The sequence below is a fragment of the Ipomoea nil genome, unplaced genomic scaffold (genome assembly GCF_001879475.1).
Source record: "Ipomoea nil cultivar Tokyo-kokei standard unplaced genomic scaffold, Asagao_1.1 scaffold1043, whole genome shotgun sequence".
NCBI classification, from domain to species: Eukaryota; Viridiplantae; Streptophyta; class Magnoliopsida; order Solanales; family Convolvulaceae; genus Ipomoea; species Ipomoea nil.
The window spans coordinates 11,169,465-11,188,339 of NW_017617471.1; the positions used below are offsets into that span (position 1 = coordinate 11,169,465).

The 18,875-nt window shown below is 34.5% G+C and overlaps 2 protein-coding genes across 3 annotated transcripts; one reads left to right on the top strand and one right to left on the bottom strand.

Annotated features, from left to right (window-relative positions):
- The first annotated feature begins 2,874 nt into the window (after positions 1–2,874).
- On the top strand, positions 2,875–6,870 carry LOC109181444 (peptidyl-prolyl cis-trans isomerase FKBP42). 2 transcript variants are annotated; one of them, XM_019331212.1, is made up of 8 exons: positions 2,875–3,006; positions 3,507–3,614; positions 4,300–4,479; positions 5,008–5,097; positions 5,444–5,628; positions 5,714–5,836; positions 5,926–6,078; positions 6,409–6,870. In XM_019331212.1, exons 2-8 carry the CDS (start codon positions 3,566–3,568, stop codon positions 6,733–6,735), a joined length of 1,107 nt encoding a protein of 368 aa, XP_019186757.1. In that variant the 5' UTR covers positions 2,875–3,006; positions 3,507–3,565; the 3' UTR covers positions 6,736–6,870. The 2 variants fall into 2 exon arrangements, with proteins under 2 accessions (XP_019186757.1, XP_019186758.1); XM_019331213.1 differs by lacking the exon at positions 2,875–3,006 and adding an exon at positions 3,242–3,377.
- A 2,226-nt stretch (positions 6,871–9,096) lies between these two features.
- LOC109181437 (mannosylglycoprotein endo-beta-mannosidase) lies at positions 9,097–16,891 on the bottom strand. Its single transcript, XM_019331198.1, has 11 exons — positions 16,505–16,891; positions 14,532–14,670; positions 14,090–14,317; positions 13,360–13,418; positions 13,065–13,113; positions 12,669–12,899; positions 12,211–12,380; positions 11,888–12,092; positions 10,978–11,646; positions 10,662–10,889; positions 9,097–10,171 (listed from the first exon to the last, which is right to left on the bottom strand). The coding sequence occupies exons 1-11, from the start codon at positions 16,654–16,656 to the stop codon at positions 9,389–9,391; spliced, it is 2,913 nt and encodes a 970-aa protein (XP_019186743.1). The 5' UTR covers positions 16,657–16,891; the 3' UTR covers positions 9,097–9,388.
- Positions 16,892–18,875: the final 1,984 nt, after the last annotated feature.

Sequence of the window (18,875 nt, forward strand, 5' to 3'; positions counted from 1 at the left end):
TTTGTTATAAAGTACTATATTTATGCTAAGTATTATATATATAAGATTTAAAGTATTGATAATATCTGCAATTCTATTATGTTATTATTTTATTTTATACAAATTGCCTATTACAATTTTGTTATAAAGTACTACATTTATTATATAAAATACTATATATAAGGCTTAAAGTATTAATTATATCTACAATTCTATTATGACCTACTTCTATTAGATTCGAACGGTCTCACCAATTGAGATCCATAATTAGACAGTCTTATAAGAGACCGTCCCAGTGAAAATTGCAGAATAGCTTTTATTCTAATTAATTTGTAGACACCGTAAATTTAACATATCAAAACTAATATGAATATTTCTAAGAATTTAGACATAATTATGTCTAATATTCATTTTGGATAATGTTAATATTATACAATTTGTTTAATTAGATAATATCAAAAGAGTTTGAACTTATTAAAAGGCTGCGCACAAGGAATCTACCCACCTTTGGACATAATTCCCACACTATCACCACCGAGGTTTAAACCTTAGTCTCTTACCACTAAACCATTGAACTAAGCCCATGCGGGTAAACTCTTCCTATCCTACTACTATAAATAGAAGCTCTCATTTACATCCTAAAAACATCTGGTAAACACTCAGGAAACATTGTAAGTTTTGAAATTTATTCTGATATCAGCCCCTCCATAAAGATTTATGGATCATGCTAAGATCAACCACCGGAGGCCCTTCAATGAAAAACAAACATATAAATTATTCTTTGAAGATCAAACTACTTGAGTTCTAGAGGACCCTTTAGTGAAGTGCTCAAGGCATTTAAGTAAAGATCGAATCAGAGGATTACATAAAGATTTTGTACCTATACAAGATTGATATTACTTGTAACCAAAATTTTGAATTTTAATATATATAATTCAACTTTCTTTATTCACATAATCTTATATTAAAAAAAATGATCTGTAATTTATTACTAGCAGACCAAATTCAATTGTATTTTATAAAATATTGTAATTAATTATTTATTTGCATGTAGATGGTTTTTCTTTTTTTAAAATCAAGATAATAAGATTATTATTATTATTATTATTATTATTATTATTATTATTATTATTATTATTATTATTATTATTATTATTATTTACTTCTTTCGTTCGTAATTATCTATATATATAATTATTTAAGATTATTTTTGTCAATCTTTTAATACAATTATTTAAGATTATTAACTACTAATTATTTACATATTATTAGTCATGGATAATGCATTGTACAAAAATTGTATCCAAGAAGTAAATATTACTGATGGATTATATTAACTCGAGGTCCGGATTATATAATTCGATTGTATGTATTTACGTGACGAGTATAGGAAGGATAAATATGTTCGAATATACGTCACAGGGACGGATATTGTATTAACGAACTATGTATGAAGTGCTATTACAAAGGTAGGATTTGTGCAATAACAAGACAATTGCGTAATTATAGAACATAATTAAGATGTCTAAACAAGACTCAAAGGAGAGCTTTTATACCCAATGTCGCCCCCACAAATCGGAGAAATCGACGAAGGTCCTTTCAACCACCTTGGACCGCAACGAACGCCGGACGACTCGGACAACGCGAGGACCACGAGCCTTGGCCAAGTACGGAGCTCGACCAAGTAGCCTGCCCCTAGGTGGCCGAGCCCAAGGAGGTCGACCCCGGGGTGGCCGAGCTCAAGGGGGCCGACCCTGGGGTGGCTGAGCCCAAAGAGGCCGACCCCGAGTCACCGTGTGGACTGCTTTGTCGCGGATTTTCTCAACCCGATTCGTATTGTTCCACTCCGTAATTATTTCATCAATTACAAATGTCATGAATTTCAATTTCAACATTCTCATCGGATGATACAAAAATTCAAGTTTTGATGTAACAAATTAACCTAATTCAACGATAAAATTTCTAGCTTCAAGACTATATTTTCTTATTCATTTTTTTAAAAAAAATAAAAGCAAAAAAGAATGAAAATCAAACCAATCATATATTCATATTCCAATTAATAACCACATAAATAAACAGAAAGTACTCTACAATTTTTTAAGGCTGGTTAAAAATTAATTACAATTTATATTTATTGTATTTTTTTACAAGTTAGATGATTCAAAATTAAAGCTTATTAACTACTTCATCTATTCTATTTAATGTGTCTAAATTCGATTAACGAGACTAGACTAAAATTATTTTTAATTTAATTTTTATACTCTTTAAGTTTAATATTAATGTATAATATTTATATATTTAGAATTACATAAAATGACTATTAAATACAAAAATTAAATTTAAAAAATAAACACACAAAAAAAAAAAGTATGTCATATTTGGTAAAATAGTTAGCTTATCAATCAATTTATTAAACACCTTTCTATAATTCATTAATGTTATCAACTAATCCTTTTAATCCAATCAGATATCAGCCATTTACCAAACAGATTTGTCTGGTTCATTAATAGTAAACATAACATGTAAAATATGAGAAATAAGAATATTTATTTTCTATTTTAAATTTAATTTAATATGGACCAGACCGGCGGTACTCCCTCTGTGCGGGGCAAATTATTGTGTAAACCATTGTTATGTAGATCATAATAAAAAGTACATTTTTAATATATTAAATATACATTATTTTTGTACTGAATATACATTATACAATATAATGTATATTTAAAATAAAAAATAATGTATATCTCTTAAATATAATATACATTATTTTACATTATATAAAATATGGTCCCCACTACTTTGTGGATCATCTATATGCGGGCATGCCGGCATGCGGCCTGCCAAATTAGTACAGTAAAAAAGTAGTGAAGCGAAAGGATAAACGATAAATAGAGGACTTAAATGAGTTGAACCGTTAAGCGAAACTGCGATTTTGGCTGCTCGGCAACGGCGACGACCGAAGCTCTCTCTTCTCTCACTGCTTAGCTTGGCGACGCTCTCTCCGTGACGTCTGGCAATTTGGCAGAGGTAATAAACCTTGTTCCTTTACTCAATTATTTGATATAGATTTATGTGATTATGTTATTAATTTCTTTATTGAAGCTAATTTACTGTACTTGATTTCATTGGCATGGCTATTGCCGATTTAGTTATTTTTGGAATATACGTTATCATTGTTGTATACGAATACTGAATACATCTATTTTTTTTAATCCGTATATAATTTATTAATTAAAATTAAATCATTTCTGAATTTTTAAATCTGAGCTACCTGGGCCAGGCGAGTATTTCTCTCTAGAATCTTCTTTGATTGCTAGTTCGCTACAAAGATGAAAACTGGTCAAATGCTTTATTGAAAATGTACTTTGATTTGTAACTATCCTGTATAATTAAGCTTGGTATGTGTTTCTATCTTTCGATTGCCTTTTGTTTTCGTAATTTTGTATTGAATCCAGTCAACTAGATTTCAATTGCCTCGGGTTAGTTTTGGGATTAAGCTCTGCTATTGTGTTGAATTTCTTGATCAGTTGTTGACTGGTTAGCTGAAAACCGCACCGGGAGGGCAAAAGGTCAGGAAATTTGAATAATGGCTGTTGTAGAGGAGGAACATAAGCAGCAACAGACCTCGCAGATTGGTAACTCATGTTTTCTGATATGTAATGTGTTCAATGCTTTTATTGAGAACAGGCTCCCAGCTAAAAAGGGGTAGATTAACAGTTGAGGGTCTCTGAAAGATAAGGGGAAAAAGGGCAACGTTAATTTTATAAATATTGCAAACTTGAAAGTTTGCAATAATTATAAAATTAATCTGTTTAAAACACTGATGATCCCTAATGGGAGGCCGTGATAGGAAGGGTGGTTCTCATGTGAATCCACCCCTATATATGTGTGTGTGTGAGAGAGAGAGAGAGTTTTTGCATAGAAAATAATTGTTTCACACAGTAGTTGAAGGTCAATACTCAAACGGCATTTCTTCTCAAAACAACATTGTAGACGAGTAGAAAGACAATATGATTTGTTGTCCTTTTTGGAAACTATAAGTAATATTTGTCAACTTTGCAATAATATCAACTTAGATTTTTGCAGTCTAGCAATTAATAAGAGCCATTGTAACTTTTCTAGGATTCATCCCTCTGTTTTTAAATGTAATATAAAATTTAGTGTGCTTGGTTCACAATGTGGTTGATGGATTATTCAGGAAAATAAGAGTAATTAAAAGTAAAGAGGATTCATGTATGGATATCAGATAGACAGTTATTCCTAGAACATAATGCTGCTGCACGTGGTTGTTCATGATATAATATGTTCATAAAATTGCAGATCAAAATGCTGTTGATGAAATCATCACTGAAGGAACTTCAGTTGTTCATGGAGAGCTCCCTCAAGATGATGGTCCACCAAAAGTTGATTCAGCAATGGAAGTTCTCCACGAGAAAGTAACAAAGCAAATTATTAAAGAGGGCCATGGTCAGAAGCCATCAAAATATGCAACATGCTTTTGTAAGTTCAAGATGAGACATTCAGTTGGGATATAATGCACTTATAATTGCTGCATTAACTTCTTTGAGACTGAACTTCCAATGTTAATGACATAAACACTCTGCAGTTATATAGTTCCCCTATGTTGAAAGTCCAAAAAAATATTGTGACTTTGATGAAATGGATAGATGATTTAAATTCAACTAAATGCATTTCTCTAACCATTCAATTTTGTTACAGTAATAACTAAGGATTCTTGTATTTCTGGGAAGAAATTTATCTTGGCATTTTTAATTGATGTTCTTTCAGTGTGTTAAAAAATCTACTAGATCACCAGAATGGTTGGCTACATGATATTCTACTACAAATTTAAGATGCAAGTCAAAATCAGTAACACTTTTATTAATTTTCTTTTCCTTATACTATTGCTCTTTCCATTGTGTTCATATTTGCACATGGCTTTCCAAATTCAATACAACTCACCTTTGTTTGAGTTTTTCTTGCCTTGCCATTGCAAATGCATCAGACTGACATTGATAGTACTGGTAGTGCATTATAGGGCATGGGCAGAAAGCACCCAACACAAGTTTGAAGACACATGGCATGAACAACAACCCCTTGAGTTGGTAATTGGAAAAGGTGGTGCTCAGTTTACTAATCAAAATCATTTGTCAGAAGTATTTGTTTTTCATCTTTCTGCATTCAGAGCTTCAGAGGATCAAGTTGCCCTCTTCTCACCATCCCTGTATCTTTTATTGTTCACTACTTCACTATATATGGATAAGTTTTTATATGAATTCCATTATGCGTTTTCACAGCTTCAGTAGCGACTAGTCACTTTTGGTTCCAATTCTAATGGCTGATCACTTTGTGGAAGTGTCTTGCATGTGTCTAGTGCTGCTGCTATTGTTTGTTGATGCATAAATTTCTTGAAGTTCATTTTTTATTGTGGAGATAAACTGAAATGTCTCCTAATATTTCCTAGAGAAAAAGGAAATGACTGGGCTAGCTATTGGCATTTCTGGCATGAGATCTGGTGAACGTGCATTGCTACATGTCGGATGGGAACTAGCCTATGGAAAAGATGGAAGCTTCTCATTTCCAAATGTTGCACCCATGGCCAATGTTATATATGAAGTTGAATTAATTGGTTTTGATGAAACCAAAGAAGTGAGTTCTTGCAAACTCTGATGGTATAAAAGGGTACTTTTCTGTGGTACTGGCAATGTCATTCAGTTCATTTAAACTTGTGTAGGGCAAAGCGCGAGGTGACATGACAGTAGAAGAGCGAATTGGTGCTGCTGATAGGAGAAAGATGAATGGAAATGCTTTATTCAAGGAAGAAAAACTTGAGGAGGCAATGAAACAGTATGAAATGGTGAGTGAACTGGAACGTTTTTTTCAATTATACTTTATTACTACAAAATTGATGTTAATAATTTTGCAATTATCCATTGGTTGTTGTAGGCCATAGCATATATGGGAGACGACTTCATGTTCCAGTTGTTTGGTAAATACCGTGACATGGCTTTAGCTGTAAAGAATCCTTGCCACCTTAACATGGCAGCATGCTTGTTGAAGCTCAACCGCTATGATGAAGCCATAGCACAATGTAGCATTGTAAGTATAAAATATTTGCTCCACTCACTGCAAAAGAAGGCAAATTATTGTATGGACCATGGTCCACACAATGTTATGTGGACCATAACAAAAAGTATATTTTTAATATACTAAATGTACATTATTTTTGTACTGAATGTACATTATAAATATAATGTACACTCAGAACAAAAATAATGTATATCCCCTGTATACAATATACATTATTTTTATATTGAATGTACATTATTTTTGTACTGAATGTACATTATTTTATAGTAGACAAAATATGGTCCACACAATAATGATTGGCAAAAGAAACATAGATTGATTTGGACCGTTAACTGTTAGGTGTTGGTTGAGGATGAAAACAATGTTAAAGCATTATTCAGAAGAGGAAAGGCTAGAGCAGAGCTTGGGCAAACAGACGCAGCTCGTGAAGACTTCCTTAAAGCACGCAAGTTTGCCCCTCAAGACAAAGCCATTGCACAGGAATTGCGTTTACTCGCTGAATATGACAAGGCTGTCTATCAAAAACAAAAGGAACTCTACAAAGGTTTATTTGGAAAAAGCCCCGAGGCCAAACCCGAGAAGAAGAGTTTACTACTTGTGATTTGGCATTGGCTGTTGTCTCTGTTCTATTATTTCTTCAGGCGCAAAGCGGGTAAAACCGACTAAACTGTTGAACCCGGTCTGAATTTTCACCTAAGCTGTAGTGCATGTATGCATTTCTACCTATCTTTGATTTTGGTTATTGTAGTTTTGACTACTAAGTGCACTGTTGAGGAGTAAATTACAGTTTAGCTGCTTTATCTACGCAAAAATGCTGTAGTGGTAATACACACTTGAGTCAGACAGAAGGCTTTCCTTTTGGGTTACCATTAAAACTCATGAATTCTAAAATAAGAAATAATTTCCAAGAAACAAATTTAAATTAATCGTTTCCCTTTATCCGTGGCAAATGCCCAATGTAAATACAAACAAAGAACATGAAATGTACGTGCTATCATGCCTAATAGTCAAGCATGCATTACTTTAGGCCTAACTACCTTGCATTAGTTCTTTCAATTAGAGCTGACAAAGCAGGGCCGGGACAAGCCAACGCATGTGGCCCGATGGGGGCGTTCCTATGTGGCTTGCTCTTTGGTGAGCTGCCAGCAATTGTTATGCACTTATGCCATGGACCCGTGTTCACCTTGCAAGGTGGACATGGGTCTAATACGACGCCTTTCTGCAATTCAGGAGTAACGATATCGTTAGTAGCATCGTTTTCCCTCCAATAGAAAATTCAGCGACATAAAAAATTGTGAATATAGAGGTCAAGAATATGAATATAGAGTTCAAAATTATGAATATAGAGTTCAAAATTATGAACATAGAGTTCAATAATTGTGAATATGGAGTTCAAAAATTATGAACATAGAGTTCAATAATTGTGAATATGGAGTTCAAAAATTATGAACATAGAGTTCTATAATTATGAATATATAGTTCAGTAATTATAAACATAGACTTCTAGAGTTTAAAAATTATGAACATAGAGTTCTATAATTGTGAATATGGAGTTCAAAAATTATGAACATAGAGTTTAGTAATTATGAATATAGACTTCTATAATTGTGAACATAGAGTTTGAGAAGGAAATTGCCGAATTTGAAAACAAACGTCGTTAACGGCGAAAGAAAGCAATTTTTTTTTAATTGACACAATATGGTCCTCTTTGTTGGTTGCTTTCAATTCCTTCTTGTATTGAACATTTGCTTTAATGAATTTCTTTTGATTTTCATTAAAAAAAAAAAAAAAAAAAAAAAAAAAAAAAAAAAAGTGCACAAATAGATTTTGATGATGCAATATAAAAATATGAAATAGAACCTCTAAATTTTCCTTGTGATTTAAACTTAGTCATATTATAGACAATTAACGAACTAAATTTGTTTAAATTAACTTATATGAATAAATTTTCAAAAGTAAAATAATTTAAAGGCCAAAAGTGATATTTTCCCTAAAACATATCCACTATCAATCATATGTATTTTGTGAGAGATGTACCTCATTATTTCATATTTTGATTTTGTAGGATTTGATGAGAGTTCAATACAGAAGTCTTGTTGTGGAGTCGGAGGAGATTATGATTTTAGCATGACAAAATGTGTGGATTTTCAGAAGTTGCAGTGTGTCCAGATCAATGTTGCAAAAGGCACTAGGCGCTAGTCGAGCGCTCGGGAGACGACTAGTGTCTAGAACGCTTAGACGCCACTTAGGCAGTTGAGTAATCCGAATATCGTCTTTATTTTTCTCACTCAGGATTGAGAATTGTTAGACTGTTATCATTCCCAAATTAGTCAATTGCATATGTTGGACGTTTAATTAAGTTCATGACTAGAGAAATATAGATGAGTTGCCGAGCAAACAAAAAAAAACCACTTAGTCGAGTAGAGCACCAACTTGACCGCCTGACTAAAAGTCACCTAGGGATGAAATCACATCAGCCTAGGGGCGTCGAGACCAATTTTTACAACACTACTCCAGATCCAAGCAAAAGGATTGGTTGGGATGGCATTCATATGATTCAAAACGCTTACGGACAATCCTAACCAAGATGATTAAGGTCTAAGGATACAAGTTCGAATCTCAACCCTCTTAGTTTGAACCGGTCAGTTATGGACAACCTAAACTGATTTATCTCCTTGTAGTCCTTTGCTGTCTAGAGTAACAAGACAAAGTTTATCAATACATACCATCGAGTAATAACTGCAGGCTCGGATAATGACTGCAAGTTTCTCTCATCACCAAAACGCTTACAAAATCATCGCAACATGGTTTCTTCATAATATATCACCAAAATTCCAAGACATAATAATGCTAAAATATTTGATAATTTGAAATTGTTTTTTTCTTGAAACTCTATAGTTCTGTACAGATCACTATTAGGATTTTGTTATGTTTGACAGTTTCTTTTCAATTCATATATTTTCTTCAACAATTTTGTCCTACTTTTTTCCCTGCCATATAAGGAGAATAGTGCAAAAGGAAAGATACTAATATTAATATAGACTACACAAATGAATCCAAAACAACACTACACATACTCATCTAAACTTTGACATCAATATCATCAAGTTTTACTAACAATCTAACATACAACATAATCACAATAGTATTTGGGGTGATTCGGGCTTAGTTCGATCAATCAAACGACATAAGACTTATGACTAGATCCTAGTTAGACATATAGTATACATACATATGTGGCCTTAACATGCATTCTTATTTCTGAATATAACAAGTAAACTTTATTTACCTGGGCAGTGGATAGGGTGTGATTTTGGATTCAATGAACTATCTGCAAGGCCTGGTTGTTCCAGCCATGGAGCGTGACTCGTGGGGTTACGCCTGGAGGTACTTCAAACGAGAGCGTTATCTTCATTGATTCGCCCGGTACTAGTGAGAAATAGTTATCCGAGTAATGAACAGGAAGAATGCGTGTGTCCTCCTCTTCCTTGACGCTCTTCTTTGCAGCATTAACCGAGAAATAAAGGAAGAAAGCAACCCCTGCTTCAGTTCCGTTAATTTCAGAAACCTTCACATTGCTGTGGTCTCCGATAATGCTCCTCCACAGCTTCTTAAATGAACTGATTTCATTTCTCCCCCCGGTGAGATAATCAGCTGGTTCTGAATCACAGCCGCCATTTATTGTAACGAAATTGTTTTCATGGAGTGTAGTTCTGGAATCCGGCTTCTTCGATGTGTTCTGAACGTGCAACCGCATTTCATACCTAGACCCGTTAATGAAAGTCAGAGAAGTTATTTTGATTGGTATTTTCTTCGCCCTGTAAGGTTCCAAAAGCTTATAATCACCACCAGAGAGGTGCAGCCAGTAAAAGTTCCGTGACAATATGCCATTATCTGACACGTTGTAGAACTTGAGAAGAAGAAAGTAAACTGGCTTGGCATTCTCCTGCTTTGGGTACTCCATCTCGAAAACTGGCATCGTTTTTTTGGGTGGCACTGTAAGCTTTTCGGAGACTTTGTAGTATGGACATTCTCCATCCAGATCCCAAACGGAGACTTCAATTGCAACTTCAGAAAGTTGTTCAGAGGTAGTATTTACCACCTGTAGACAGTGAGGAAAATACGAATCAACATCTGGAAGTTCAAGATGGCATGATTAAAAATATTACATTATACACTAGCAAATTGGTTCCAGGCCCCCATAATAAAAAACTTAAGCAAGTTCTTGAAGGATTTGTTTCAGGTAATAAATACACAACAGTCCCCAAACCATACTTGAGATCAATGTTGTAGAAAGCGCTAGGCTCTAGTCGGGCCCCGAGGGGGCGCCTAGAGCATCTAGGCGGGCGAGTTATAATAATAAGAAAAACACAACAGTATACACATTGCACACCAAAAAAAACACTTGGCCAAGTTAGCCGAGTTGGCCGACTAATGTCGGCCTAAGGGTAAAATCTCGTTGGCCTAGGGGTGCCTAGGCTGACTTTTACAACAGTGCTTGAGATTAAAGTTAGATACAAGATAATCCTGATAAATTTCATAAGAAAAGATACTCTGAACTCAACTATCATCAAGCTTTAGCAAATGCTGACCTCTATAAAGTATGTGTCTAGATTTAGCTGAACATGAACAGGTTCTGCAGCACAGCGGCAGCCATAGAATCCTGCTGTTTGATCATGAAGATGATCATAGAACTGGCCTCTTAGGCCTGTCCATGGATTTTGAGTTTTCCATATCAAAACACCTGTATACTTTGTCCACATTCGGGAGGTCCAACCTTCTAGCAGAGCTCTGTATTGAACATAGTTGACTAATTGTGCCTGAAATAGTTATATGTGTGAGTGTGTATATTTTGTCCACATTGGGGATGTAAAAGATATGTGTAGTTTTGCAAGATTTTTTATTTACCTTGAGACAAAAGTCATCGAGATCATTTGATGTCCCATATAGTAAAACCTGGTCATGGACCTTCTTTTCTGGTTTAGAATATGGAATGTATTTGTGGTACTCCCATATTGGGTTGGGGACTTCCTCTACATAGCCATCTGATAGTTTTCTGAACAAAGGAATCTGCCACCCCTCCGGAGGCATTGTTGCTCTGATAGTAGCTGCCACTGGCATCCCTACAGAACCAACCTCGGGATTGAACCCATATTCATAATAGTCATCTTTGAAGAAGTCCTCGGGATTCTGGATTTCATAAGGACCATCAGTAAAGTTTCCTTTCCCGTCTGCAAATCCATCCCACATAGATCCTTGCACGTAAACACGAGTACCGTCAAGATATTCGCTTGGCTCCTTCGTCACCGGCGTATGTTCTTTTGATGTCTCACCACCATTGGAATTCTCGAAATATGGGTGCAGTTGTAGGTCATTCTTCAAAGCTTCATTAATATCAGAAGGTGGAACTTGTTCATTTCCCCCAACCCACAAAGCGAGACTGGGATGATTCCTCAACAGCTTGACAGTGTCCCTTGCACAAAACAAGAACAGTTCATGGTCCAATGGACCATCTGGATTTGACACAGGGTCACCTCGTCCATCACAGTCTCCAGTAATCCAGAACTCTTGCCAAACCTGCAGCAATTTGTCTATTGTTAAGAGTACCACATTGATAAAAAAGAAAAAAAGAAAAAAAAAAAAAAAAAAAAAAAAAGAGACATATGGGTTTATAAGGCTATGGGTTAGACTAGCTAATGGATTAGATTCAGTCTTTTAGTGTGGTTTGGCCTATGTATCTTAAATTAGCTCATATTCAAAATATATATGGGTCATGTACACACTAAGCAATGGGGAAGAATAAGGGAGTTGGGGTTACCAGCAAGCCATATAAATCACAGTAGTAATAAAAATCTGGTCTTTCGGCCAACCCTCCACCCCAGCAACGCATCATATTGAAGTTCATATCAGCATGAAATTTGATATCTGTCTTGTATCTTTCCTTTGAAAGCCGTAATAACCCATCTGAGAGAATCCAATTACCACCACGAATAAATATAGGCTGCCCATTGACCTTAAACAGTCTGCAGAGTATGAGAAAACAAATTTTAATTCTAGATTAACATGGAAACACAATAAAGCATTATACTATTTAATAATCTATTAACTATAGGAAAAGAAGAAAAAGAGGCAAGCATTTACCTTCCACCTGTAGAACTATCGATAGTACTCACAATTTTGCGAAAGCCAAAATGGTGGCTCCACATGTCAGACTCTCCATAACCTTTCACATCAACAGTTATTTCAACATTGTACAGAGATTGCTTCCCCATGCCATTAGGCCACCACAAACTTGGTTTGTAGAAAAATAGCTGTGGAAGGAGAGATATAAACAACTTGAATAGTCAGGTGCCAATGCCAAAGGAAACATTCACCGTTCCTTTTGAAGAACTACAATGCAAAAGATGTTAAGTACAGGGATGCTTTTCCGAGCATTGCCAGGCTACCTATTTAGCTTCCCGGCCTGACTCTATAAATCAACTTCAACAATGCAATAGAAAAGGAGAAAGCACATAAACTTCTTGAAAAAGTAGTATTGAAGAAAAACATCCATACAAGATATGATGTCCTTAGCCTTGCAACAAAGTAACACTACTAACCTGAGGAAATGTATATTGAACATGTGCTCCAGGAGAAAGAGACACTTTCTGTGTCTCAAGATGCTCAACCAAGCACATATTTCCTTCAAGTTCAGTTGACACTTGGATGTTTAAAGAACACTCAGCTTCCCAGGCACTTTTATTAACCAACTCAGTTGTGGTATGCAGATATACCCTTTTGTAATCATCAAAGAATGAAGATACCAAGTGAGGATCCACAATCTTCACTGGCTGTACAAACAATAACTAAATCATCATCTTAGAAATCTCAAAAGACCTTGGATACTTTGGGCTGTATTTTGATGGTCTAATATTAATCGTCTAGAAAATTAAACAAAATCCACCCCACAAAAAATAAAAAATAAAAATGATGAGGAAATAAACTTTAAAACTCACCCCTGTTACTGTAATGGACACCTCATCCCAGATTCCAGTATTCCTATCCCTATAGAAACATAAAGAATTGGTCCAATGAAAAAAAGCAAAAGAGAATAAGCAACCAGGTGTTAAATGGCATAGAACCAAAGTCTATGGGTGTTCTCCTGTTGCCTTAGGGAATTTATCTATTTGAAAGGACTATTCCAATAAAGTCAGATCATCTAACCATGGAAAAGTTCAAACACACACACATAAAAGAGAGAGAGAATAATCAGTATGAATTGCAAATGTCAGTAACAGAACACTTGTTCACCTGATTGGAGTCATCCAATCCCATCCTTCAACATATTGTGCAGCAACATCTTTCGCAATCTTAATGAAGAGAGGTAATATTAGGATATTTTGGATAAGTGATAAGAAAATAATTTAGAGATATGACAATTCACACTGGAGAGTCAACTGTCAACCTACCTTACCCCTCATCCATTATATAGGACCGAGATAAAGGTTTGGTTCAGTTGATTAGAGAATATAAGGATTTGAAGCATAGAATATAATCCACATATATTGATTTTGCCATTTGGTGTAAGAAAGATGGAAGGTAAACAGGCAATTAGTAGTGCAGTCAGTATAGTCAATCGCTCAATGTCTAACAAGCACACCATGTATGTACCATGACTAATATGTGAACTCTTCAGAGATTTATGCACTGAGGAGTTGGTATTAATGACAATAACTTAGAAAATGTTCCATGCAAATATATCTATACTTGATCTTATTAGTTAGTGCTATAGAATAACAAATATAATATTATAATGTAAAGTTCCATGGGTTGAAATAATGTTGGAATATATTTCCATTATAACATTATGAAATTTATCACTTTTACTTAAGGTAGATGCACCTCACTTCTATAATTTTCTTCAAACCTTTTAGAAGTTCTTCTCAAGGGACTTGTTTCAGCAATTCAGCATATCTCTCAAATGATAAATGGAAAAAGCAATGGAGAATAATTGTCAGTCTTCAATGAAAGTGGTATATACCTCATGATCACCACCTTGACCACCTGCAGGAGGAATCCTTCCAGGATGATCAGGAGGGTAAACAATCACTGCAAGCAGATTTTGACCATCTGGATTCAGAATATCAGTAATATCAATTGAATGTCTTCGAAACATTCCCTTCGGCAGGACCTCTTTGTGTCCATTCAAATATACCTCAGCAGAATAATTTATAGCCCGGAAATTTAGATCCGCATGTTGGTTATTTGACTGAAACAAATTTAAGCAACCATTCATCCATATTGCTTGAACATAAATAGAACACAGAATTATGGCAGAAACCTACTGCATTTTTTTATTCAAAGGCAAAACTTTTTTATATGGTTAATCAGAATAATAATTAAATAACTTTTCAGCAAAGAAAAACAAAATTTTGCACAAGCGGAGAAGGTGGCTGAGTCAAAGGGATGCTTTTATAACATACCAGCTTGCATTCAAAGCTTGTGAAGAACCAAAAAGTGTAGTATTCCCTTCCTGAATCAGCAATATCCAAGATGGCCTCGTTTTGTAGCCCATAGAAAGGATCCGGTATTAGTTTGTTCTTTAAAAGAGTTCCCAGAACACTGTAAATTGATTCACAGAGTCAAAATGACAGGGAAAGAAAATTCTAAAGCATACTTCAAGTACAATCTTTAGACAAAATCATCTAAAACAAGCTATCGTCTTCAAGTACAGAAGTACACCTGTTACTTCTGTAAGTTTTATCGTTTTTACTTTGCAGATCCTATAAATATCATACTTCCACATTCCCTATGAATACTTTATATCACATTAGAGCTTATTCAACTAATTAATTTTAAATTGCATCTACTTGAAAGTAGAAGTTATATTTGATCTGTTTCACGTAGGAATTACATAAAGCAAGGTAAGAACAATGATGAGTTTTCATTTAATGTTTGCAACTCCTTACAACTCTGGAACATAAACATAAGAAACAATGTATTATCATATTTCAAATTTAAACTTCTTTATACCCATTTCACAGGACCCAATTATTTAGATCATACATTAATCAACCTTTTTCATGAAATGCAGAGCCTTTAAAGAAGTAAAAAACCATCAATAATTGCTTTAGGGCTACAAGTTAAAAATATACTCATCTGTTTGGCAAAACTAGCTTAAAAGTTAGCTTAAAGTTGAAAGCTAGTAACAATTAGCTTATTTTGAAACGCTAACCTTTCAAAATAAGTTTTTTACCAAACAAAGCTAACTTATTTATAACTTAAAATAAACTATAATCTCTAAAATAAGCTCTTTGTAACTTAAAATAAGCACTCTAAAAAAGTTCTACCAAACAGACCATCATATTCACGGGTGGCAAATGGTGGTTTGGAAGGTTTTGGGTAGGTCAAAATGGATTGGAGAAAAATTGCGTAATCCTTCAACCTGCCCAAATTAACTACGAGCAAACTGGCAGGCCAACACTTCTTGAACTAGGCAATTTATATAATGGACCAGGGTCCACATAGTATTATGAATCATGAATTGAAACAACGAAGTACAAAATTCATACTTCTAAGGTACAGAATTTCATAACACAAAATACAAAAATTACAACAAATACAAAAAATTACAATACAAGACACATAGCATAGCATTATGGACCCAGCTGGATTGAAAGACGAGGTACATAATTCATACTTATAAGGTACAAATTTTCATAACACAAGACACATACATATGTTATATATTTACTTATTTTTCAAATCTGATTTAGGTACATAACTTATGTTCACAGGTACAGAATTTCACAACATAAAACACATAAATTTATAACATAAGACACAATTACTAATTTGTTTCAAGTACAGAATTCATACTCTTAAAGTATAGAATTTCATAAAATGTCACAACACAAAACACATACACGTGAACCCAAGTCCATAGTGCACTGTGAACCATGATCCATGGTATAAGGATTGCTTGAACTATGTATTAATTATACAGGTTCAATTTGTTTCTTTTGGTCAGTCAAAAGCTTTACAGCGTAATAAAAAAAAAAATTAAAAAAAAATTGATTACTTAAAAAATATAATATTCAATAATGCCAAACATATAATATATTTATGAATGATACTTGAATAAAACATTTTAACATTCTGTGTTAAATTTCATCCAGCTAATGATCTACTACCAACTTCTTTTTGACCAGTTTTAAGGACGGTTTAGATGATTATGCAGACTTGTTAAGCTCATATAATTTGAATTCTGTTTTTCAAAAAGAATGTTACTTTTCTACTTTTATTTTTACACAATTTTTGAAACGATTTCCCCAAATTGCGGATAATTAGATAGTCCTACCCGAAAATGCACAACCCAAATTAACCACTCCTCACTCTTTTTCTCCTTGGATTGAGATGATGATTAAGAGAAATGAAGTTAGGGAAGTAAGATTACGTTCCGGGAACGGCGGCTTCCATCCAAGGGGAGGTGGGATCGGCAATGGAGGGTGGGTCGCTGGTGGTGAGCTGCACTCCAGTGAGGGCAACCTCAGTGGATCGAGCCGCTAACCACCCTTTATCCAGCACTGTCTTCCCTATCTCCGCCATTGCTCTGAAACAGAGCTTATTAGAATCCTCTCTCTAGTCTCTACTGATTTAGTGATTTTGATTATGCAGAATAGATAAGGATGACCGAGATAGAAACAAGAAGACTTGGGAGAAAGTGGGGCCGCTGCGAGTATTGGACTGACACACATACAACGCTTTTGTGTCACTTTGCTTGCCGTATCGAGTTTGTTGTTTGGGCGATTGAGGCCAAGGGGTTCATGATAGAGAAGAGTTTTTGTCACTTTGACAGGTGCTGCTGACATTCGCAATTCCGATTTATAATTATGATAAGAGATATTCATGATAGATAAAGCGTGGTAGAATGTCTTCTCAAAGGACTTGATTGGTATCAGCGGTTAGCGATAGCGGGATTGTATTAGAGAGTTTAACAAGTAAATTATATTAATTAACGCACCAGAACTATGTGGTCTAATGGTATCCGGGTTGGACTTTCATTTGGAAGGTTGTAAGTTCAAGCCTCAGTAGCATTCAAAAAAAAAATATTAATTAGCACGATTAAAAGGGTATACAAATTATAATAAAATTATTGATGTGGGATCTTTACATAGAAATTTAAAGTAAATGGGGGCGTTGAGCTCCTCTTTAAAATGGGGAGCTATTGCTTCCCACATCGGATGGGCAGAAAAAAAGAAGTCCCCGACTTCTTTATTGTGTAATTAAACAAATGTTTAAAAAAAAATAAAGGTGTTTTGGAAAAAAAAAAAGCCGAAAACGCTAATATGAAACGCTGCAAATAGCAGCGTTTCAGATTTTGGCAATTTGAAACAAATTCGTTGCTCCAAATCGTCATTTACCCAACAAGATTTTCAGCGTTTTGACGTGGTCAAAACGCTGAAAATGACGGGTTCGTCAAAATTTTGGCGGATCCGCCAATAACCAAACAAGCCCAATGTTTTCTAACTCAGATCATCGGTATTGAGAACATGATATCTCAGAGTATTCTCTTTGTAGAATATATCTTGCAAACTGTATCTCGTCAACTCTGATCCTTGAAAGACAAGTAATTCTTAAGATATTTCATGTAGTACGAATTAGTGTCTTACTCTTGAGGTCTTTTAGTCAGAGGTGGACATTCTTATAAAATAACCTCAGACCGCATAACTATTATGCCAGTTGTACTAGATAAGTCGATGTAGTTCCAACGGCTAGTTTCCTAAAGGCTAACGGCTAGTTTCCTAAAGGCTATAGTGTAGTATTATTTGTTATGCCAGATCTTCAATTAGTACATTAATTGACACTATATCTAACATATCTAGTTTGCAATAATAATATTGTCAATTACAAATGAGAGTTTACAATATTAAGCTATCGGCAAATTATGCCCTGGACCCGTGTCCACAATGAATTGTGGACACGGGCCCAAAACGACGTCATTTTTCAAAAAAAAAAAAAAAAAAAAAAAAAAAAAAAAAAAAAACGCGTCATTTAGTTTAAAAAAAAAAAAAAAATCGCGCGTGTTTTGCTGTTAACGGCGTTAGTGGTTTTTTTTTTTTTTTTTTGGATTATGAATGTACAGTTATGCCGTTATGAATGTACAGTTATGTAATTATGAAATTATGAACACAGAGCTTTAAAATTACAATTATGAACATATAGTGATAAAATTATGACCATGGAGCTTTAAATTGTGAATATAGAGCTTCGAAGATTATGAATGTACAGTTATGGAGTTATGAATGTACAGTTATAGAGTTATGAATCTACAGTTATGGAGTTATGAATCTACAGTTATGAAATTATGAATCTACAGTTATGGAATTATGAATGTACAGTTATTGATCGAATTATGAACAAAGAGCTCTGACATTATGAACTTACAATTATGAACATATAGTGATAAAATTATGAACATAGAGCTCTAAAATTGTGAAATAGAGCTTCGAAAATTATGAATGTACAGTTAGGGAGTTATGAATGTACATTTATGGAGTTATGAATGTACAGTTATAGAGTTATGAACGTACAGTTATGGAGTTATGAATGTACAGTTATTAACATATAGTAATAAAATTATGAACATATACTCCTATAACGAAGCGGTCTGAAATTATTAAAAAAAAAAAAAGATAAAGATAACAGTGCCTAACGGCACTGTTACCCGTGTCCAGCATGCATGTTGGTCACGGGTCCAACACATAACGATTGTAAGCTATCTACCCAGGCTTCAAACTCAGCCACTTTTTTTTTTTTCTCTTGGG

Bases quoted from the DNA above. Each gene is read 5' to 3' on its own strand.
- LOC109181444 (XM_019331212.1), top strand. From the start codon at position 3,566: ATGGCTGTTGTAGAGGAGGAACATAAGCAGCAACAGACCTCGCAGATT. The intron at 3,615-4,299 runs GTAACTCATGTT...ATAAAATTGCAG, and splicing joins GCAACAGACCTCGCAGATTG to ATCAAAATGCTGTTGATGAA. The intron at 4,480-5,007 runs GTAAGTTCAAGA...TAGTACTGGTAG, and splicing joins AAAATATGCAACATGCTTTT to TGCATTATAGGGCATGGGCA.
- LOC109181437 (XM_019331198.1), bottom strand. From the start codon at position 16,656: ATGGCGGAGATAGGGAAGACAGTGCTGGATAAAGGGTGGTTAGCGGCT. The intron at 13,114-13,359 runs GTGAACAAGTGT...ATGTTTCTATAG, and splicing joins GATTGGATGACTCCAATCAG to GGATAGGAATACTGGAATCT. The intron at 11,647-11,887 runs GTAACCCCAACT...AAATTGCTGCAG, and splicing joins GTGATTTATATGGCTTGCTG to GTTTGGCAAGAGTTCTGGAT.